This window comes from Nesoenas mayeri (genome assembly GCF_963082525.1).
Source record: "Nesoenas mayeri genome assembly, chromosome: Z".
NCBI classification, from domain to species: domain Eukaryota; kingdom Metazoa; phylum Chordata; class Aves; order Columbiformes; family Columbidae; genus Nesoenas; species Nesoenas mayeri.
The window spans coordinates 21,361,535-21,386,318 of record NC_137542.1 but is presented as its reverse complement, the minus strand read 5'-3'; the positions used below and the strand labels follow the sequence as shown (position 1 = coordinate 21,386,318).

Sequence of the window (24,784 nt, the reverse complement as noted above, 5' to 3'; positions counted from 1 at the left end):
TGCACAACGGTGACATGCAGCAGGTCCTGACAAGTGCAATCTTCCTGGCATGTTCGACCATGGAGCAAAACACTGGGCCAAGAGCCATAGGGTATGTACTGTATACATCAGAGAGCTATGACAAAAGACCAAGGACTTCCCACAGGAAGCACTTGGCTTCTTAAGAGTCTCACCAGTCTGGTGTAACAGGACTAGCACATGCAGCTGGTTGCCAGGACAAGCTGGTGCTGTTCACCTCAGCAATGTGTGTTGGCTTAATACCTGTTGCAGCTGGGGATATAGATTATCTTAGCCTGAAGAACTGTATTAGTATTAACCATGTTGCTTGTAATTTTTCAGTTAAGTAAAATATTGCCAGGATATTTTGATTCATGTTTATGTCTAATATTGGTAAAATTTCCATTATTTTGTTGGTATATCTCCGTATATTTATGTGACATAAGAGCACATTTTTTTTGCCTTCAAAAGCAAACTTATTTTCACTTCTTATCTAAAGGAAAAGGGTAAAGAGTATCTCTGTTCTTTGGAGAAGTAGCGTTTATTCATTTGTACTTTTCTGTTGACTGCACATTAAACTATGCAACAGAACTGAACAACTGTCATGTGTTTTCCAAGCCATTTCATTTTTGTTGCCCATTAGGTCTGAGAAGTGCTCCAAAGCTTCGAGCGTTGTCTTTAGGCCACACATCTGCACTGAACTTTGCATACAGTAATAAACGTTAGCTAGCAGCAGTACAAAGTTTAAAAAGCTATCTACAGCTGCTATCTACAAATCCTGTATGTGCTGACACCTGAAAACCAGCCCATGTCTACTTTTTGGAAGTTACCCTCTATATTCTGCACCCTTACACAATCCTCCAATTTTCATCTTGCTTCTTTTTTTTTTTTTCAGAAAATCCTTGGCTCAAAGGCAGGTTGGTTTCTAATAAGCAGAAAAAGCTATTACTTTGCTTGCTGCAAAGGTCTAGCTCTTCAAGACCTTTTGTCCACCTAGGTTCAACTCTTGGCCCAATGCAAAAGACCACATTTTGCGGGTGGCAGTGTCCCCAGATGCCTTTTGCTCATGACAATATAAAGCACAGACCCTCATCTATCTCATCCTCATCCATCCTGAGCCATCTCTCAAATTTACTCACCAAAAGAGAACCAGAGACTACTGGGACCTATTTTATCAGGAAAAAAAAGGCAGAGTGTTGAATCCACTGTGACAACACTATTGACACCTAAGCCACTAGACACAGAAAACTCCTGCCGTGTGCTGGTGGTGAACTCTACTCTTGCTGGACTCACGTGGGCCAAAACCTAAACAGTGCTTGAGCAGCACATGTGCTTTCTCTCTTCCAAACCATTTTAGTAGAGCCCAAATTGCATGTTTGGACCACATGCTTTATTTGCTCCTTCCCTGAGAGGTACACTACCTGAGCCAAGTGCAAATCAGTATGAGGCCCAGAGTGAGGGCCTAGCGTAAATAATTCAGTCTTCTGATGGTAATTTTGTAAGGTGTTTTCAACTCTGCTAGCTGCCATTTCTGAGTGGGAGAAACAGACTGCCCTGCTGCACATGCACTACGTACTCACTTTTGTTGAAGAGTATTTTCTAAGGTAGAGTATTTTCTAAGGTAATGTTTCAAATTCTAGTAGTTTGTTATTTTCTATTTACCTTGGAAGCAGTAACTGATTTCTACTTCTGCATACCATCACTTATACTCCAAGTAACTGACTCTCGGGAGCAAAACAGCTGCCCCTTCTAGACTCTGTTCAGTGGTAGATTTGCTGCCTGCTGTTGTTTGCAGTAGGAACTTCAGGCTTGTTGTCTGGCAACCATATTCAGAAAAATCCGGGAACTGCTTCAGAATTTACCGTGAAACAACAAAATCATATGGTATGTGTGAATATTCCCTTAACACTAATCTCCTGTAGTAGCATCCTTGCAAGAATTAAAGGGTATCAGATGCCTACCTTGTAACAAATTACTCTTATTTCTGTATCTCCAGCCATCTCTTCTCAAACACTTTTGATGTCAACACAGATTTAAGAAGCCTGTCTTTCTTACAGTTTTTATCCCCAGGATATGCAGTTCGCATGCTCTACACCTCTTGGTTTTTCACCTTGCCAACAGGAAGAACAACGATATTTCACAGTCAATTCCTTGTTCAAAACTTCTGCTTTTTAGCAGATTTCATGCACGTCTCCTCCCACTTCTTAAACTGGAGTAGGTAATTTGTGCTTTTATGTCCATTGTTTTTTCTGCTCCGCTTCTTGGAATTACTGCTCACCTTTCTCCCATATGTAACTCCCTGGCTGCAAAATCTGTTTGTTCATGTCACAGACAAGTCCAGGCTGAGGTCGCATAATTCTCCTGGAGTTAGTGTTGGAGGCTGTGCATACATACCAAGGAAAACTAATTCATACTTGATCTATTTCTTGTTCTTTCCACGAAGCGTTTTCTACTGGCCACTAGAGAGAGATAAATGCACAGTCCAAGGTGCAGCTCATACCAGGACCGGGCTGCTGTACCAGCTGTATCACTTGCATTCCATGTGCCAAAGTAAGAAGCTCACTTTTGAACACGGACTGTTTTTTAACAAAAGGTTATGTTTTTGCATCAATTCCTTAGGCCATGGAAGGAAGGAAAACAGTTTAGGACAGGACTCACCCAGTTTTTGTGTTTGTCTATCAAAGGTTCTTCCAAGACCACCTTGTAGAAAAGCACCCTACAGCCAAGAACGATATTTTGAAGGCATAACATATAGTTGAACTGCAGAATACTGGCCAGAAAAGACTCAGTCAAATCATTCTTATCTTAGTATTGGCATGTTGCTAATACGAATTGACAAGGTCTTTTTATAGATAGATGTAAGCAATTCCTCCTCCCCAGTAATTAAAGTTTAATATAGTGCTAAAAATACCTGCTTTCTATACTGCGTAAACTGATTCCATGACAATTGCACTTTATTTACTAAAATCAAGACACCCTGTGACTACATAGTAATACCAAATCACTAATCCCTCTTTGATATTCTATTTTACTGTTGCAAGTGATCAAAAAAAAAGGGAATGAGAAATTATTCTACAAACACCAGCATTTTATGTGGACAGGATCTCAATGTACATGCTGGTACTAGGTGAGCATGATCTACAGATAGACAAAATAGTCTGTTGTTATACTCAAACATTTACTAGAAGGAATAAGCATATTGTCTTCTTTTTATGACTTCACTCTTGATAAGCAAAGTTCTAAAGCCTGAAGGCAACCACAAAAATCACAGTTTAAAGTGGTTCCTTTCCTGTTTTGTCTTCCTGTGCTATTTAGTTTTTATTAATGCCAACTTTCAGTACCACTCACATTCCTGAAAACAACTTCATTTTCTAATTAAATTTTCATCTTCATAAAAAGCAAGAATAGGGAAAAATAAAGCAGTAATCTAGTTGTCTAAGCTTTATTCATGGATGGGATGCTGGAAGAGGAGTCAAGGGACTAAGGATGCTGTTCCCCATTCTTCCATGTTGCTACAAGAACTTTGTACTTCATTGTCTTCATCTGCAAAATGTGGAGAATTATATTTATGCAGATTTTAATACACTTTCTTGTAATAAGCTTCTTTTCAAGAAATATTATAAGCAATTAATAACATTTCCTTTACTTTGCTTTCACATACCATTTCCATTTGATGTGTTTAGTTCAGCTGAAATTGAAATAAAACATACTGTAAGAACACCAACTTCCCACAGAGCTTCTGGACCAACCATATATGAAACAATAAACTATCTTAGTTCCCAAGTTTACATCAGACATCCAGGTATGATTATTGATCTGCAAATTCAGTATTTTGAGAAAATAAAAGACATGTTTATAAAGACCTTAAAGTTTCTTTTATGCCACTGTAGTTTCAGGGACAATACTTAAAATAGAACGTAGTCTGTGTCACATTTGCAAAAGTGGCCTCTTCAACAACTTGAAAATTTTTATTTGGGTGCCAATGTGTTTAAAATCGTCATGCGCTTAATATACAGACATAAGCTGGTATCCTATGCACAAAAATAATGGGAGTTTTAAAAAAAATAATTTAAACAATAATTACAACAGTTTGTCCTACCTTTTCAAGAGAGCTAAAACAAAAGTAGAAATTGTACAGAGAGACAATGTCAGACTTGCACTGGTGTCAATAATCTTGTTTCAAGATCATGTCTTTACACTCACGGTATTTTGACACTGCTGTGTATTTGGTTTACAGCTGATATTTCTACCAAAAAAACCACCAAAAAACCAAACAACACACCAAATAAAAAAACACTCTCAAAAAATGAAATAATTGCTATGAGAGAAAAATAATCACCACACTGTTGAATAGATTCATAGTGCTTTTAGAATGAAAGTAGCAGATGCGAGGTTCAGAAACAAACAGGAGATTTACTTATACACTGTGTGAAAAACTCTTGACTATAGGATGCTGTGGATGGTAATAGTTTACATGTGTTCAAGAATAATGCTAGAAAAGATTGGTCAGTTTCATCAAGAAAAATACACTGAGGGTTATTACATTGAAAAAAAAATAATCACAGCTCTCTGAGGAAGACTCTGGCTCACAGATTAGTGGATACTAGAAGAGCATTCGGGCCTGTTACTATGCTCTTTTGGGCTGGTACTGTTGACTGCTCCAAAGACATGATGCTAGACTGGACAGACCTTTAGTCTGATACAGCACTACTAATCTTATTTTGAGTCAGTAAACTCACTTCAGGTGCAGCTTGAAGCGAACAGGCTGCATGATTTAAGCCTTTGTGAACATCTCCTGCTGTTATTTATAAAGGAAACAGCCTAATCATAACAAACATTTATGTTTTAATAAAAATTAAAATCAATTTGGGCTACTAAAATTCTGCACTACCACAAAAGATAAGCAAAACCAGCTATTCAACAAACTCTGTGATGAGGCTATGGACTTCCTTCAAATATCAGCTTTTAGTAACTTATGGACCTGCTTACATGAGACAAATAAGTTTCTCTTCACTTACTTATCAGGATAATTTTTGCTTCACTTTTCACATTGTATTCTTTGCTATGTCACACAGTGAACTCAGAGTGGGTTTGGATTACTTGACAGTAACACACTTGGCTTGAATAGGCATTTCTATGACTCCTAATACTTGTGAAATTTACTTGCTTCTAGTATAGCAGAGGCAGAATCCCTAGAATAAAATGGCAGTACACACACACACACACACACTTTTGAACAGTGAGGCAAAATAAATATCACTTTCTACTCAAAGCAAAGCAGAATTTTTGTGCCGAATATGTAATTTTAGGTAGATATCAAAGATACCATCCAAAATATTTTGAGTGACTAATAAACCTGAAGTTTTGTATATAACATATTGTCTGAATATCTATGTAGAATATCTGAAGGGGTCTAAAGGCTTTTTACCAGCTCTGAAAAGTTGAATTTGCTTTCTTCAAAGATTGATTTTTATATGTATCTTTGGTTTATGTTTATGTGTAATTACATGTCATTTTAACTTCAGGTAAAGACGCAGATACTTCTGCTTTTTCATTGTGTCAATAGGTAGCACTGTGTATTGGGTACAGAGAATGAAAGATATGTAGCAAATTGTTGATGGCGGTTTACCATCATTTGAAAAAAATGTCTTACTCTGACCAACATTTATATTATCATAGAAGAGTGTTAGGAAGAGGAATTTACTCACAACAGTTACTAACATTTGTTTTTATAAAATAATAAATCATGCAAACCCATCACATGGCAGTCTCAAGCCTTTCTCCAATAGGATTTGGAATCTGAACATGTGTCCAGTAGAGAATACGTCTGTGAAAATTCTAACCAAACTGGGCCAAGCTTTGCATGTTGCAAAGTTTACACCTGCCAAGTTATAAAATATTTTTTAAAAACAATTATAAAATATTATCATACTAATTCAGACAATTTCTAGGAAATCATTCAGGTAAATAAGTTGAGTTCTGAGTTCCCCAATTAAGCTTTTCTAACTTTGGTCTTTATTGGAATTAATTGTAGCATAAATCTTTCTGTTACATTAGCACACAGAAAAATGTCATGCAAGATTTTCTTCTCCATCCAGGCTGCCTGCAATAGTAGAACCTAGTCTTAAGTTTTCCAAACAATGTAGATACTTACATTACAACAAACATAAATAAAAATTAAAAAGGAAAACCAGCCATTATAAAAGAAGAGAAAAATCCAAGGAAGTCCATCCCCAGGTTCCACCAGTGACATGGAAATAAAATGTGTTGCTGGTATATATGGTTTTAGAGTATGTAAACTGTCCGTGAATAAACTGTCATAATCCGCCACCTTCCTCTGTTGGAAAAGTCACCTGCAGCATTCAACTGCAAAATGCAGTCAGATTTAAAAAGCCTTAATATTGCAAACTCTGGCAGGCAGACACCATATACTACTAGGTATTTTCAAAACTGATTACATAACACCTTAAATGAGAAGTAAGAAAAGTGCACCAGGTAGCTTTTTCTAAAACAAAACCAAACCTTCTCTCACCCCAAGACTGCTGGCTTCCATCTTTCCCAGTCCTGAGTTAAGGTGGAGATTGCTGATCCAGAATGAAGCCATTTCCCATTCAAAATTTTAGTTAGTGCAGAAACGGAAGGCACCTGTGGAAGGCACAAGGCTCTCCTCCATGTACTTTCCCAGAGCCCTAGTTAAGTAGTTACCAGATCACTTTTCAAAACAACATGAAAGGCAGCCAACACAGAGGGAGTAAGCTGTGGTTTTATTCTTCAATGCAAGATCCAGATTGCCAAACTGTGCATAGCAAATGGGGAGGGGACAGAGAAAACTCGACAAGATGAGGAGCAAAAGTTTAAGCCATGTCTTGACGAAAATCAGTCTAAGAATGCTACTAAATACAGATTTGCAAGCTTTTATCCCCTTTTAAAGTCATGGCTATTAAAAAGGCAACTAACATTCATGGGTTATTTTGAAATCTTCCCTTCTAGTGTCTATAAAAAAACCCAAACCAAACCCAAATAAATCAACAACACCAAAAAACAACCAACCAACCAAAAAAATCACAAAACCCCTGAAACAACTAAAAAAAAAAATCCCACACATACAAAGATGTTCAGCGTAAGACTGAATCTTCCAAGCACATAACAGAGACTATGACTTTAGATTTTAAAAGAGCACTTCTAAAATATCATCTTCCATAAAATAAGAGCAGCTACACAAGCACTCTTTCTGCATATGCTAAGTCTCAAAACATACCAAAACACTTCACCATTTCTACGAACACTGCAGCAGGGACCTGTAAACTCAGGTGATCTGCAGAAAACAATCCAAGCATTTCATTATATCAAAAGCTGAAGCTAATCCAACAAACAGTGAATATACTGCATAAAAAGCAAAGGTTTATGAAATATGTGCATTATTCCCACTCAGAGCATTCATAAGGCCTCCTTTAGTACTGCATGATGTTTTAGCACTATCCTTTCAGACAGACCATTAAAGGCTAAAGAAAAAAATACAGATCTAGAAAACACCACCAGTGAAAAAAACGAGTAGCTTGTTATGGCTAGACAGAAAATTAAAGAGTGACCAAATACGTGGAAATGCACAGAAGGCTATAAAAAGAGAATAACAAACTGTTTAATAGACCTATGAGCTTTATGACAAAACATGGTAGCAACCAAACATGGAACAGCAACCAGTGTGACTTAGACTGGTATCTGGGAAACCATTTTTAGCCTTACCACACCACTGGAGATTTTAGACAATATAAGCAAACATTAGTAAGACTGGATGAAGTACGGGTTATCTCACCATGTATTAGAAGATGAAGAAGATGGCCTTCCTTCCAACTCTATCGAATCACATGAAACTTAAACCACAAGAAGAGATGAAATCATTTCATTCTACTATATTCCTGAGATACAGGAATATAGTAGAGCTGAGATGCATCTGCATTAAGTAGGAAGATGTATAGATATGTATTCTCCATGGTGTAACAGATACACACATTTTTAAACTATTGCCAAGACAAAGCAGTACAGCAACTTGATTTATTATATGCAGATTTTTCTGCATTGTTGCTAAACAGTACACTGGTCCAAAGTTACTAAAATACTTAAAAAACTATACATTATGTAAACAAAACATAAATAAGACAGCATTGTTCTTTGTACATATAGTTTAGTACAGGTTGTTAGGAAGTCATGAATATGTACAATTCTATACCATAGTTTGCATTTCTATAATGCATTTTTTTTTAACATAAACAAATCAATTCAATTTGACAAAAAGGTGGTATATACTGTCATAAACACACTGGCAAACAGTCCGTACTGTAAGATGGAACATGTGCAAAAGGCTAGATTTCTCCAAACTAAAACGTTTAATGAACTCATTGGTAATTTCTGACCTTTTACTGAAGAACTCTCTGAAAACATCACTCTGGCAAACTAAATATATTTTTCTTCTTCATAATCCCCATAGGTAAACCGGAAAGAACGGTAATCTTAAGTCATTTTGAGTAAAACAACTGTTGCAAACAACGTGAGAAATTATTCAACAGTTACAACTTCCAAAGTCAGAAGAATGCCCCAAAACTCCGAAGTGGCTCATTTGCAGTAAATTCAAGATGCAGCTTCGTCAGGTTTATCAAGGCAAGATGACTGAGATGCAGGGAAGACAGTGGTAGGATTTCTGCTTGTGGACACAACAACAGGAGGCAGTGATGAAGACAGGGAAGAAACTTTTGAGGCTGGAGTGTTGATAGCATTCAAAATGGCTCCCTCTGGACTGACCAACAGTTTTTTGATAGAAGTGTCTAAGTGTGTCACTGAAGTGTTGTTTGGTAAATGAGAGTTCAGAGGATGAACGGCAGAATCAGAAGATGCAGCTACAACATTAACTGGAGATTCTATCACTGAAGACACAGATGGTGTCGCTGCACACAGTGGAGTAGATGAGCTAGCTGGAGTACTAAATGTCTGGGGTGTTGCATGTACGATGGGTAAACCATCTGCAGACCCAAAAGAGTTCACAATTTTTGTTGAGCTTTTCAAAGGATGTTTTGGTATTTGCCAACTTAATGAATTACTTGGTGCTAGCATGATTTTTGAAGTTGTTGGATTAGGAATTGGTACACTTTGAGCCTCTTGACCACGGTTAATAGTTAAAGGAGGAGTTTGTTTTGTATTACAAGAGAGAAGAAGAACATGGCTGCCAGCTCCAAGGCCTTGTGGTGGAACAACAAAACGAGTACCATTAATCATTATCTGAGTTCCAGGTGCCAAGGGCATACAGGTGTTAATGACTATTTTCTGTTGAATGCAAGGTTCATTCAACTGACCTCCTGCCTTACTTGTTACAGTTGGTGAAGCTGCAGACATCTGAATAGTAGAAGCACAAGTGTAAGTGTGACTCTTTTTATCTGTACTGGGAGCCACCTGCTGGCATTGCAGGGAATTAAAACTATGAAAATTAATGACTTTACCTGTATTTTGTGATGGAGGGGGCAACGCACTCTGAGGTTTGTGAATACCTGCGTTACTTGGCATTGCAGCTGAACCTCCCGATGACTGAAACTGAAGCAGTGTCGGCAAATGGGTTTTTGGTACTGGAGGAGGAGCTGGAACTGCTGTCAACTGAGGAACTGTATGTAACACTTGGTGCGAGGTGGCTACAGATCCAGGCAAGCTAATGACTGGAAATTGCAAAGCAGAGGCTAAGTTTTGAGGAGATACTGTTGGCTGTGTTGTTGAAATCAGCACAGATGAAGCAAGATGCCCTGTTTTCACAGTTGATATGCCCACAGTACTTCCAATATTTGATGTACACAGTCGATTACCCAGAACTGGCCTTATTCTTGAGAGATCATTTCCACCAATCAAAACACTGGGGCGTGTCCCAGAAGTCCCACTTGATGTTACTGAAACAGATTCTACACACGCATTTGCTGTTGTTACTGTAAAGACGTTTTCAGCTTTTGCTGCAAGACATACAGATTCACTAACTGACACAACCCTTTGACTCGCAAAACTTGGAACAGGAACCAAAGGACTAGAACTTGTCAAAGACAGCACCAAGCCCATGGTCTTCTTGTCTTCTCCCTTAGAAATGGCAGAGTGCAGTATATTAACTGGAGGAGCCTGCTGTGCACTGCCTTTAGTATTTACAATGGTTTGACCTATATTTAGTCCAATTTTCACATCTTTTACTTGAGCAATAGTTGATGATGAATTTATTCTTATTGGTGCTCCTACTGTAGATGGGATCAGAACCAACTGTGGCTGTTCTGTGGCACTAACAAAGGTTTTGTTTAGGGGAGAAGGAAGGTTATGTTGCAATGACTCTCCAACTAGATGGGTGGTCGATGGGCCATTGGCAATTTGTGTGTTAATGAAAACCAACTTCTGAGCATTAACACCAGTTGATGCTGGAGGGGGTATAATACTGACTCCTGATGACCCACAGGGTGATAAAATAGGTGGATTTGTGACTAATGTAAGTTTCTGGACTGGAGTACCACTGATCAAATCCCCATTTGTTGCTGAATTAGACTCAGACTGTATAACAAGATTTGGTTTAGTTTTAGTATCACCTTGTTGCTGCACGAAAGAAGTTGGAGTTACAACAGTATTTTGTCCAGTCCTAGTCACACTGACAGGACTGTTTGGAGTTGCTGACACCAAGTTGCTAGCTAATGAAATGGAGGATAAAGAAGGAGAGGACACATGGCAGGAATTCTCTATTACTTGACCAAAAGTGCCTCCAACAGCAGGCTGCTGTAATGCGAATTTTATATTTTTCTCCATTGTCTGGGTAAAACTAGCTGGGAAGGCTGGAATGTTAACAGAAGAAGCTGTTGAGGAGGCAAATCCAGAAAGAGACAATTGTCCAATATGTGGGAGACCAGATATGGCTGTTGCTACAGATGGAAGAGTAGAGCACGATAATGCTGTGGTTTTTGGCACAAGGAAGGCCTGAAGTTGAGGTGTGTATGTGAAAACTGAGCCAGAAGATAAACTAGTAGGTGAAATCTGGTCTGCGTTTGTTTGCACTTTAACGATTCCTGTGTTTCCACCTCGTGTTGTGACCAGAATAGATTGTGATTCTCTTATACACACTGTCTTCAGCTCTTGCCTGGTTTCAAAGGAGTCAGTTGTCTGCTGTGATACAAGACCATGACAGGCAGAAGCAGTGTTCCTAGACCCACTTAATGCTGCTGCTGATACCAAAGACTGGCTAGCTGTGGAAGGAGTAGGTGAAGTCAAAGACACAGGGAAGGTGGGAGCTGAAACTGTAGTCTTGATTTTGTCAGTTTCAGCTTGGTTCGCCTTAACTGTTGATGCTGGTAAGCTACCTGCTGAAGTTACAGCAGGCACTGGTTGTGTAGTGTTCATGGGACCAATTGCTTGTGAAAAGTTCTTGTTAAAAATAGTACTAGGTGTGTGAGTAGTAGCATTTGCAGGGCCTGTTACCAGAACAGGTGTTAAAGAAACACTGACATTTGATATTTCTGGTAAAGTTGTACAGTGTAGTTCAGATGATTTTTGTTGTAGTGACTGAATATCCTTGGACACAATTTTTCCTTCCTTCTGCTGAACAAGAAAATTCTTAGGTAAAATAAGAACTTGTTGCATGAATTTTTCTCCAGTGTTAGGGTCAATCACAGGTTGTTTTTGAATTTTCACAGAGCTGTTGTGAAGGTCTATTGGTATGCAGTGGCCATTTGTCATTTTGTATATAATTTGTAAAGGAGTCTTTGAATTGGTCTGGCAGGGCAATGCTGTTTTTACCAGTGATGATTCCAAAGGTGATAAAACTGGCTTTTCAGAAGTAGATATATTTATGCTTGGGGGAGGTGACAGTTGATTTGTTAAGGTCACTTTGTTCCCGGTATTCTTGGCAAGCAAGGCCTGGATGGGTTTGGTCCCTTTTAGAAAGTTTGACACTGATGCTGCAGGATCTGTCATGGAAAATGATTCTAGAGTTGACCCTTCAAATTGTTTCAGCTCAGTCAAACAACTCTCTGGTTGCAGGCTACTTTCTGAACTCTGTACAACAACCTCATTGGTGCTCAGCTTAGCTTTCTTCCTTGGCGAAAACTCATTGGTGCTTTGATCCAGGCAACTAGTTTGCTTGGACTGTCGTTTAATACATTTGGACAGTGTCTTCTGTGTGTCTTTAGAAATTGATTCTTTCTTCAGAATTCTGTTTTTTCCTGCAGGTAAATTCATCTCCAATAGTTGCATTTCATCTGCAAGAATATTAAAACAGAAACTGTGTTTTAGAAGTTTGCAACCAATACCTCTATATAAAAATTTTGCAATGTCTAGCTAAAGGTAAAATGATAGTTTGTAAATGTAAGGATATGTGGAAGGAGGATGTCTGCCTCTTTCAGGACATCTGGTCAAGGACTTTTTCAATGCAAAAAGAGGACAAGGAAAGGAGGAAGTCATGAACAAGAATATATAGGGGCACAAATCTGACCAGCACAGGAGACAGTGAGGAAAACCAGACCTGGTGATTCACACTAATTGATGAGGACATGTGAGACTCTGAGAAAGTTTATTCCAGCAATGTTATCTCATCAAGAACCTGCTTAATTGGGAAACTGAGGGAAAAAGGGAGAAACCAGGAAAAAAATATACAGACACAAATCTAACAAAACAAACATGGAGATAGTTACAAGAAACAACCTCATCAATCACACCAATTGATGGGCTATCAGGAAACTGCAGTGGCCCCTTCCAGGAAGATCAACCTGGCCTTTGCAACTAATATGAATGTAAACCAGGGGAGGTCCTAGACACTGGGCTGGGAGGGGTTAGGGAAATCGGTAAAGTTATGTAAGTCCATGAAGGGATGTGCAGGGGAAGGGGGAGCTGCAAGGACAGAGCAGGAGCTTACAGTCTGTGTGCCTGGAGCTGGCTGCTGGGGTGTGAATGTCTATGTCTTCCCCAAACTCAATGAGCACAAGGGTAGTGCCTTTGTATTCACTGCAAATTTCAAGACTAGTTGGTGAACAGGGGGGCCTGGTCTGATGTTTCAGGCAGGCAGAGGGTTCATGCTGGTATCCAGGCAGACTTGTGAGTGCAGGGTGCCTTACAGGATGAGTGTGTGAGTGCTGTATGTTTCACAGTGAGCGTTAAGCTGGACCTGCCAGCAAGCAGGGGCCACGTGAAGTGGATACGGAGGCCCAGGATAGAGGCAGGGATGCCAGGTGGACAGAGCGGCATTGAGGTTCTGGCAAGGTTTTGGCACCACAGGGCTGGAGGGGGCCCTCTGTGAGGAGACACTAGGAGCTGCCCTGTGCCAGACACAAATGGCTCCAAAGGAGACCCATCACAGGACAAGGCTAAGTCTGTAAGCCAAGCTGGTGATGCCTTATGGAAAATGCTGCTCAGAAGAGTTTGATAGAGAGGAGTAAGGAAGAAATGTAGGAGAAACAACCCTGTAGACCCCAAGGTCAGTGAAGGAGGAGCTCCAGGCACTGCAATGGATTTCCCTGCAATCTGTAAGGGGTCCATGACCACGGTGAAACAGACTGATCCTGTCCCATGGAGGGTCATGCTGGAGCAGGTGTCTACACTGCAGCCTGCAGACCCCATGCCACAAGAGGTGAATATGCCCTGAATGAAGCTGCAGCCATGGAGAGCCCACACTGGAGCAGGCTCCCGACAGCAACTGTGACTTACGTAAGACCCCTACTAGAGCAGTCTGACCCTAAAGGACTCAAGCCTATGAAGAGGACCCATGCTGGAGCAGTTTGTAAAGGATTGTATCCCATGGGAGGGGCCCTACACTGGAGCAGGGCAAAAGTGTGAGGAAGGAGCTGCAGAGAATAAGTCTTATGAACTGACCCTAGTCCCCAGCTCCTATCCCCCCTCTGCCACTTGACAGGGGAGGAGGTAGGAGAATTAAAAATGAAGTTGAGCCTGGGAAGAAGGTGGAGATGAAGGAGAAAGTATTTCAGTTTTTGTCTTTGTTTCTCACCATCCCACTCTATTTTTAATTGGCAATAAATAAAATTAGTTTTCCTCAAGTGAGTTTGTTTTGCCTGTGACAGTAATCAGCAGTGGTCTCCCTGTCTGTATCTCTACCCATAACCTTTCCCATCTTATTTTCTCTCCCTGCACTGTTAAGGAGAGGAAATGACAGAGTGACTGGATTGGCATCCAACAGCCAGCAAAGGTGAGCCCATCATAAATTACTAAGGGGTCTATTATCTTAACACAGAAATAGTTAAGCATAAAAATGGTAAAAACTTGCATTAGTTAGAATTTTCATCTTGGTCATGTCTGGCCCCTTCTAGACTACATCCATCAGACATGCATCAAAAGCTACTTCAATTATCACAGTAGTAGTTAAGGTAAAAAATAGGATACAAGCTCACATGGAAATATTCAGCTCCTGAATCAACTTCATTTAGCTCCTGAATTAAATTCAAGCTATCAGATTCCACTAAATGCTTACCATTGTCTGGGTGCACCTTTTTGGGAACTTCCACGTGTTCTGCAGACTCCAAAGATTTACTGCAAACTACTGCAAAAGAATCTTTGCCAGAATCAACTTCACTTTCATCATTACTCCACAATTCCCTGGTGAATTTATCATGGTCTGGATGTCTTTTAAAGTCATCATAGTCCTTCTTCAACCTAGACCTTGAAAAATAACAAAACTAACTTTATTGAAGATTCACACTGTTTTTAACAGTTTTTAAAATTTGTATTTGCTGCCACGTAAAAAGTTGGTTTAGAATTAACTGCCAGTGCCCTTCAAAAAATTTCAGGGTAGCTTTGCAAATCTCCAAAGCCCAGAATGTCTGAAGTGATGGTAATGTACCTTACCTAACCAAACCTGATTTCTAAGCCACTAAATAACAACAGACAAAAAGATGAGTCAAATATGCCCATCACTATTTTACTGCATCCCTATTCTGTTTCTTCCTTTGTCCTGCATTGTGACAAATGTACCTGTTTGGACTTGAGTATTAACTATAGCAAGTCTACTCTTTCCTCTTAAGGTAAACCCAACTATATAACGAAGTAAATCTTGTTTTTTTTAAAATACAACATGCTTTTGGCCGAGATGGAATTGCATATGATGGAAATACATTGCTGCCTTACTCATCTGAACATCCTTCAGAAACACATCCACTTTAGAGCAGTTAATGGTCCTTAATTGCTACATGTTTCCATTGTCCCTTCTTCTACACCATTATTTAGATGAAATCTAGGGGGTATTTTAGTATACAAATACAGGAAACTACAGGATTCAGGTGGTGGTAATCAACACAATATCCAGGAAGATTATTTACCAAATGGGTAAATGGATTACAGCAATCAGCACCTTGTGTGGAACAGAATCTAGGCTCTAGTCTGGATCTAACCCTTATGACAGTAAGAAAAAGATCTTAAATATACCTGTTCTTATGCATTAAAATAACAGTTGTTTGCACTGAGTGCAGAAATGGCCAGCTGCTCCCTAGGATAGAAAGGGAGAAGCCAGGCACGATGACACAGCTGGCACGGCATGAGTCTCACCAGCCAGGACCCTCGTCCCATCACCCTGAATGAACGAATAGGCCAGGCCTAGGCCTGGTAGCTAGGTTCAACCAAGAGCCCAGATGAACACGCAAGCTCCTGGTGCTGAGGTAGGTCTGAGGTCAAGCTGGGAAGTCAATTCACAGCTCCAGATCAGGATCAGGTCCAGTGATGGCTGCCAGGGTCAGAACCCAGTTAAGTGACTTCTGGGCAGGTCCACAGTGAAGATGTAGATCCAAAGTCAGTCTAAGAGTCGGTCCAAAACAGCAGGACCCATGGCCAGGCACGGTAACTGCTGTAGTTGAGCTGTAAATTGGTATTCCTACAGCAGAGACTTAAAGCTGTAGAATGACCTGAAATGGGGAACCTGGGCCCATGGCAAGGTGATGTGGATGGAGATCCAGGTGAGGCTGGTCTGGGTCAGTAAGACAAAACAGCTTAATCACAATTTTGACACTCAGTGAGAGAAGACAAGCTTGAAGTCTGTATGATAATGTGTGGATGATACTTCAACTCTGTCATTCAGCTTTTGAGCTTGACATCTAGGTGTCTAAAAACTATAGAAAGATGCTAGGGAACCATAGAAGGACACTAGGGAACCACTACTTTACTAAAGCTTCTGGATGGGAATTTCATTTTTCTTTTGAGGAACTTCTCCTGTGGGGTCAGTGAACAAATGTGATCACTAGGCGCAAGTAACCTTTCCTTTTCAACCTTGCTGCTATTCAAACATCATTCAAAATTATACTCTGCCATAATTTTGAAAATACTACAGGGGAGAAAAAAAAGGATTTTTATTAGAAAGAGTGCTCCCACTAATTAATGACAACAAAAAATGAAGGAAAACTCCAAACTCTTATTGCATACTGAGGTCTTGCACAGAAAGAAGGGGCAGAAAGCAGGTTGTCCTTGACAACCTAGAAGGCCAACACTGTCATTCAATTTGGAGATGTTAGTAGCTGGCTGAGATACACCATGGATACTGCAACTGCAGCTAGACTTGTGATGGTGCTGCTGTTTATACCAGCACAAGCCATCTTTACTCAGTTGCTTATTCCCTTTCACATGACACCTTTCTTCACCACTGTCATTGGTGCTTTATAGCTGCCTAACTGCTGCATAACGAACCAGACCAATACATTGATCTAGCCCCCACCTCTGCACGATTCGTACAGGTTGTTTTTCAGCTGGACCTGTTCCCTAGTTTACTATCGGTCTGTCCAAACAGTTATGTCATGGAAATAGCTAGGCTGGCATTGCTGAATAAACTAGGCTTCAGCCTAAAACATACATCCTGAGAAATATGAGTTAAGTTAGTGTCAGAAATTAACCTCCATTCTAAGTGCATGCTTCACTAGCTACAAGCATGTGTACATGCAAGACCTCAGCCACTTAATTCCAGGCTAAAATTTACTCATATTGGGCACCCCATATACTGGAAACTTAAATCCCTTCTAATAGTATGACCATCTGCCACATTTTCAAAGGGAGTCTGAATTGCTACAGATGGGAAGAAATGAACAGTTAAGGAAAATAAACAGAAACTTGAATAGAAAGGAAAAGGAAAAAAAAAAGGAAAACTTGTACTCTGGACCATTATTTAAAGCAAAATGCTCAACAACATCCTAAATTTCCAAATAAGGATTTTAATTCATTTATGATATCCATAAAATGAGCTATTAGGTTGGTGCAAAAGTAATTGCAGTTTTGGATGGTGAATTTTAAATCACTATAACTAGGCTCCAACACATCTTTATTAGTCACAATAGGAACCATTACAATCAACATATTTTTGACAAGAGGAAATAAGGTTGTTTAGTCCTGTAGCATAAAAATCCATGCTTTGGGATTCAGTGCTGGTTGTGGAAGCGTTTTCCCTGCAAAAAGTTGTCGAGATGCTTGAAGAAGCAGTAGTTGGTTGTTAAGAAGTCAGGTGAACATGGCAGATGAGGCAAAACTCTGTAGCCCAATTCATTCAACTTTTGAAGGGTTGGTCGTGTGACGTGTGGTCGGGTGTTGTGGAGAACTGGGCCCCTTCTGCTGCCCAATGCCAGCTGCAGGTGTTGCAGATTTCAGTGCATTTCATCGATTTGCTGAGCATGCTTCTTGGATGGAATGGTTGTGCTGGGATTCAGAAAGCTGTAGTGGGTCAGACCAGCAGCAGACCATCAAACAGTGACCATGACCTTTTCTGGGTGCAAGTTTGGCTTTGAGAAGTGCTTTGGAGGTTCTTGCTGGTCCAGCCACTGAGCTGGTCATTGCTGGCTGTCGTACAAAATCCAGTTTTCACTGCATGTCACAATCCGATTGAGAAATATTTTGTTGTTGTTGCACAGAATAAGAGAAGATGACACTTCAAAACAATTATTTTTTGGATTTTCAGTCAGGTCACGAGGCACCCACTCACTGAGCTTTTTCACCTTTCCAGTTTGCTTCAAATGCTATTTGCATAGAATGGTCAACATTGTGTTCTTTGGCAACTTCTTGTGTATTTGTCAGAGGATCAGCTTCGATGATTGCTCTCAGTTGGTCAACTTCTGGTGGCCGGCCACTATGCTCCTCATCTTCAAGGTTCTCGTCTCTTTCGTGAAACTTCTTGACCCACCACTGCTCTGTACACTCATTAGCGGTTCCTGGGCCAAATGCGTTGTTGATGTTAGAAGTTGTCTCTGTTGCTTTACAACCCCTTTTGAACTCAAATGAGAAAAATCACTCAAATTTGCTTTTTGTCTAACATCATTTCCATAATCTAAAATAAATATAAAATAAACAGCAAGTAATAAGTCAGTAGCAAAAAAAAACCATGAAGTGAGAGAAGTGCATTAAAATGATGTATAATACAACCACATTTATGTAAGAATGTATTCCAATATCAAATGGCAAATTTCAACAATGCAAAACCCACAATTCTTTTTGCACCAACCTAATACTGGGGAACCAACTCTTAGTAATTCTACTTGTATACTGTCTTTGGTGCTATGGCAATTTTTTTTTAAACATAAAATCTTTTGGACTTTTCAGAATTAGTTCTGCACTACATAACTGTCTAAGTTGCTTCCTTCACACTCAGCATTAAAGCAGCTGCCTTTTTCTATCATTTGACATAGAGTTCAAGCTCTTAATCATCACTTCCTTTTTAAATGTCTATGTGGCAAAACTAAGGTATGATTATAGCAACAGCTATATGGCTAACACAACCATGGGAAGCTTCAAGACACAACGATGATACCAAGTCAATATCCATTCTCTCCAGGATTTATAGTCTGGGTACCATCTCCACTGCTGCTAACGCTTGCTTTTACTAGATTTAAATCAGTCACAGCTTCACTGATATTTCTCTGACACATTTAATTTCAGGTGCATTTCAAATTTATGGGGTTACAAAGACCTCAAAACAATGTTTTAAGAATTGCTTTGTGGAGAATTCAGGAACAACTAGTTTAGGTAACTTTATACAGTAAGTAGTCTGACAAAGTATTCTAAGAAGCCCTGGTCTAGTTTTCTACATAGAGGTTTTCAGCACTGTTTAACCAAATAAACAACAATACAAATCCCAGCTGGATTGTGATACAACTATTGATAGGCATGCTTAAAGATTCTTGAGCATTTTAGAGGAAAAAAACATTAGGGGATAAACTCAAATTTATTTAGATACAGTAAGTCTGGAACATGAAATTATTCTTTGATATAAAGCACTTCCAGTGCCTCACTCATCTCCTCCAGATATTTTCATTTCATTGAGAAGCTGACTTATTCATTTGTTTTTTAAAGTGTGAATTTTGTTGTGTCTTCCATACCTGTTTCTTTGAAATGCTTTCATTAGTTTTGGTTCCCATGGTAACAGTTCATTAAGTAGTCGTACCAACGTACCATGCAATTCCTTTACTGCTTGCTTCCGGTGGTACCATCTTCCCTGCAAACATAAATACCATTCATTTATCATTGCATTAGACCTGAATCCTGTTATACCGTATTAATACTACAATAATCCAGGTACTCTAATACAGCACAGGAGGAAAAAATAACTGGAAGAAAATATTAGTAAGTTTTACAGTTACATATACCCTTAAGCTATGTAAGACATTAGTATTTCTATTATTGTTTTTATAATACAGAGAGATAATGTCCTAGTTAAAAAAGCAATACTGCAAGGATGTTAACTTTTCCAGTCAAACTGAAAATCAAAGCAGAATCCTACAAACACACCATGTATTTTAAATTACTTACATGGGTAACATAGGCAGTAATCCATTTGGGTCAGGGAAACCAACCATGTTTGTACACTTTTAATTGTTAGAGATAAAATTTCAACAGAAAATCTTACCATCATCTTATTTAACATAAGTGACATAATTTATATTATTTGCAAAAAAAATTTACTACAATTTTCAGGGATAAAACCCACAGTTTTTGTATTACATTTTTGTATTTTTTTCAAAGTTCTAGATAAAGCTTTTTTAAAAGAAAAGTTTTGCAAACTAGTCATTTGTGAAGTAAGACTGTGCAGCAGAGAGCAGTTTTCCAACATAAACACTTTACGCTTTTAACTCGAATGTATAATTAAAACCAGTTTTCTTTTCCAAACCGATACATGTAATTAGATGAAATTCCATGAAGAATTCATGTTTTAATAAATCTAGAAAGGCTAAATGAGGGTAAAAGATATTGGGAACATACAATTAGCATGTATACATACATATATACAGCAAATTTTTCTTGTTACTCATTTAAAAAGGCAGCATGCAATACTGAAAAAAAAGCCCATGGTGGCCATAATGCTGCAGAACATCTCTTAACACTCCTATATACCGCTTATAAGTTTTTCTTCCCAAATCTTTATTCTCCAGTTTGTTACATAAAAGACTGAACAATGCATATATATGTAACAGCTACAAAAAGAGGTGAGGTATACTCCAGAATTTCTGCTACTCTACTATTTCTGTGCATTTTACATAAGGATTTTATGACTCAACTTGTCAGAGAGGATGTAAGACAGTAAAGAGAATATTATTCTGCAAGAAAAAGAAGCAAGACCTGGGAACTTATCTATTTCAGATACATCTTTAGCTTTTGATAGAGCTCATATCCTTCACAGTTTCCTGTGGTCCAGCGCACCTAGAAATGCAGGGCATGAAAAGCTGGATAAAGCTTAACAGAGATGCTTTTCAGCAATCTAGAATAATGGACTTTGGAATAATTCCTTTCTACACATTTCAGCATATCTCTCCAATGTACAGCAAGACCGGTCAGGCTGAATGCTTGTTTGAAGACCAGGTATCTATTTTTTATGGATAATCATCTACATGTTGTATAACAAAATGAATACCTACTTCTTCGTTCTTCAACTAAAATTACAAAAGTGAAGATTTTAAGTATGATATTACGCCATGTTACTACGTACTGGTTAGAGTTGAGCACACAGACAAGCCAGCAAGCTGTATTCTGATTTCATCCATTTGTGACCAGTCATATTTGCACATGTAATGCATCTCAGCATAAAATCTGCCCCTGAGCACTGCAACAGAAAACAGCCCTTGGATATACTGTAGCCTTTCAAGGTATATGGTATAATCTTCTAATGTTAGCAGTCAACAGAATTAATTGCTAACATATGAAATAGTATTATGTGCACAGATTTATCTTCCTTGTAAGATATACAAAACATTTCACAGACAGTTTTAAAAGGATAAATTTATACACTACACAGTATTAGTGGATTGTATCAAAATAAAAATCAAAATGGCAAAAATAAACAATGCCACTGCTATCAGGATCTAGAAATGCTGTATGTGCATTTGAAATAGCTAAGTATGGGATGTGTAAAAACATAGTATTTAAAATATATGAAAAATTACCACAGAGTAAAAGCAAAAAGTAATTATTAATTTCTGAGACTCACTTATCTTTAGATAAGACAGAAATCTTGGCTTAAGTAGAAAAAAAAAAGAGTATTTATAAACCAGATAAATTTCAGCTGACCACTGAGTAAACTTTGAAGTGATAACTGTATCATGCATTGAGCCGCAGACACAAGTAGAAAACTTAGTCAAGAGCAGATTTCAAGACACTGCTGCCTTCATCAACACTTCAAAGGACAAATATAGGTCACCTTTTTCCTTGCTTAAAAAAATGAACAACCAACCCTGTCCTCCGCCGAATTCTAGAGCTTTTTTTTAACAAAAATAGTGTCCTCTGGATGTAATATCTGAAAAACTCCATGTTTGCTTCCAAATAATTTAAATGCAAATATACAGAAACCTAATTTTTAAAATTGTAATCTAATTATTTTCCTGTATCCAAAATACAATTTTTCTTACTGGGCTTTATAAGTTGACAATAAACCTGCTACTGGCAACACACACAAATTTAAGCCATGAGAAGAATTTTCTTTCTTCAGAAACAGTCAGGACACAGAGCAAATATAGGCCAAAAAAGACCAGAAAAAAAAAAAAATTCCTTGTTTTAAATTATTGTGGTTAAGTTGGTTTGCTGTGCAAACACATAAGGTTTCTGCAAAGCAGGATGTGACAAAAATGATCTGCTATTATTCTTTAAATATTATAATATGAAAAAGGAAGACATGTAAGAAAAATGTCAATAACCTGAAGACACATCACTACAAAATCTAGTATCACCTTTCCTATGCAATTTCATTCTCTAACACAGTCTTGTCTTTTTTCCAGGAAAAAAAGAAAAAGTACAAAGCTGTAATTGATAAAGCTATGACTTAACTGCCCACTTCAGCATTACATAGCTGCCTACTAATTTCTACAGAACACAAACTTGCCTTTACAAACGTCTGTGTTGCAAGCACTTCTCAATATTACCAAATAATACAACACAGGAGTATAGCTACAAACTGAAGCTTAGGAGGTTCAAGCTGGACATTTGAAGGTATATTTTCATTAGAAGCATACAGCATTAGAACACATTGTGCAGAGAAGCTGTTGAATCTCTGTTCTTTTCTTCTTATTTTAAGAATTTGGCTAGTCAGGTCATAGATGACTTAATGTAGCACAGACAACAGTCCTGTTTGAAGGTGGGGTGACATTCAAATGCCCCTTTCAAACAGTAACAGCAGGACTCCTTACAATGAAAGATGAAGTTATGGGATTAACCAATACATAGAATGCAACATCTAATTGCACAGAAGGAACTGACTGGAGCAAAGTAGCCATGACTGTTCCAATCAATCAAAATATAGCTGTTCAGGCAATTCCACGAAGTGTGTTTAGTGGAACAGCAGGGTTAGTACAAAGAAATAGCTATTACAGACCCACAGTTCAGCCCTCTTGTCAACAAGGGGTCTGTAGAAATGGAGATCTAGATGCACTGCCTTCTGATGTTCCTGAAGTCCTATAGGATTGTATCAATAGGTACAAACTAAAATTACCCAACTACATCAACCTGACACAGTACTTTAAAGGTAAAACCAGCCTTTATCACTGAAGAGCTTGCTCTTAATAGATGTGTGAAGAAACTGTTTCCCAACTTACTTGAGCTAATTCTAAGTTTAATAAGAGCCTGCATTCCTAACTAATTATTTAAATAGAGATATCCAGTAGCTAACTTGGGTGTGCACTGAGTTATGTTCTTACATGGTCTGTAATTCACATTCCCAGTACCATTGTTTCTATATCTTCGATCTGACTTCGAGTTATCGTCTTGTTTGAGGTAGTCACAAAGAAAATGCTATTTTCTTCTGGAAATACAATGTAAGGTATTTGCTGAGGGGAGAGAGGAGAGAGGAGGGGGGAGAGGGGAGGGGGGAGAGGGGAGAGAGGAGAGGGGAGAGGGGAGAGGGGAGAGGAGAGGCCGAGACAGAGAATAAATATAAAATGTGATGTTCTGCTGTGTTAAGTTACAAGTAAATTTTAAAAATGCAAACACAATAAAAACAACCTGTGCTGAATGTTTCTATACAAACACAGAGAGACATTCAACACATTCTCAGCTGAAAACTTACCTTTTAAAACAAGGTTTCTGACATCCAGAGCAGCCAGGAAATGCTGACTCCACTCTCCGTGATGCCCCAGCATACACTATTCTTGCATACTCATCATGGAACCCCAAAGCAGACTGGAGCCAGGATATGGATATATGGGGTAAGGACTGAACTTTATAGGGAGGTTTTTTGTTGTGTTTTGTTTTGTTTTTTAATAAACACACACACACAACCACAATATTATGCAGTTTTATAAGATTTTCTTTAATCTTTACTTTATATCTCAGGGACATAAAATAAAGAAAATCAGAAATCTTATAAAACCATGCAATATTGTTGAAAAGAGGTGGTGGTGGAGGAAGAAAACTTACCTTACCCTTAATAGGCCTGCTCCATTCTGCAGCGGGGTTCTGTGGTATGTGTGACATCACCAGTCTAGCGTTTTCTAGTGATGTCACACAGAGAGGGAGTTGGTGATCTGCAGCTGCTTTGGACATCAGATACCTAAAGAAGAGAGATCAATAACTTTTTCAATTCAGATATGGATTGATATTGAATGTTCTTATTAACTGATATATGGGCCAAATACTAGAATTTCAGGCACTTGAAGTCAATGGCGGTTTTGACTGAATAAGAATGCATGATGAGATTATGTATTTGAACTATACAAACTCATCTTTAACTGAAAGTGTTTACATTTTGAAAATGCTTAGAGTTACCTTCTACAATAGGAGTTCCTGAAAGTCAGTAACTTATATTTTACCTTCAGCAATATCATTCTGAATATTATAAATATCTATCAACAGCTAACCTCTGATGTTACTTGAAGACTAGGGCCAAATATAGTCAGGAAGAATGACTTGTACTAAATTATAAACCAAATTCACTCATGACATGTTTTAATCAATTTCATCTTTGGGTATTTACCAGTAACTAATGAAGAGATTTATTATTTTTTTTAATTAAAAATACTTCAGCTTTCGTTTCCATGACCTAGATAACGGATCACACCAAACTTCATCCTAAAACGTTACCTCATACTCTTATGAAATGTAGCAAAAAAAAATGAAGTAAAAAAAAAAAAAAAAGCAATAAACACCTTGTTATCAAAAGTGTCTTTATCTCATTATTTAGTTCATCACTATGACATGACTGTTGATTCATACAATTGTCCAGAAGTTATAATTTTCTTTAGGCAAAATCACTACATGATCATCATTGCAATGATTAATCTAATGCATTTATTTTAAAGATGTACACCACAAAAATACAGTGAGGAAAGTTTATTATCAGCATGAT

General features: G+C 38.4%; 1 protein-coding gene across 1 annotated transcript in view; it reads right to left on the bottom strand.

The window, feature by feature from the left end:
- Nucleotides 1–8,622: 8,622 nt before the first annotated feature.
- BRD10 (bromodomain containing 10) overlaps nucleotides 8,623–24,784 on the bottom strand; it is a gene marked incomplete at its 3' end in the record, with an annotated part of 55,650 nt that continues 39,488 nt past the window's right edge. Inside the window, exons 6-8 of the mRNA XM_080362089.1 lie at nucleotides 19,338–19,453; nucleotides 14,471–14,658; nucleotides 8,623–12,251 (exon numbers count right to left, since the gene is read on the bottom strand). Of these exons, the coding sequence (XP_080218215.1) occupies nucleotides 8,623–12,251; nucleotides 14,471–14,658; nucleotides 19,338–19,453 (3,933 nt within the window). The remainder of the gene's footprint in view (nucleotides 12,252–14,470; nucleotides 14,659–19,337; nucleotides 19,454–24,784) is intronic.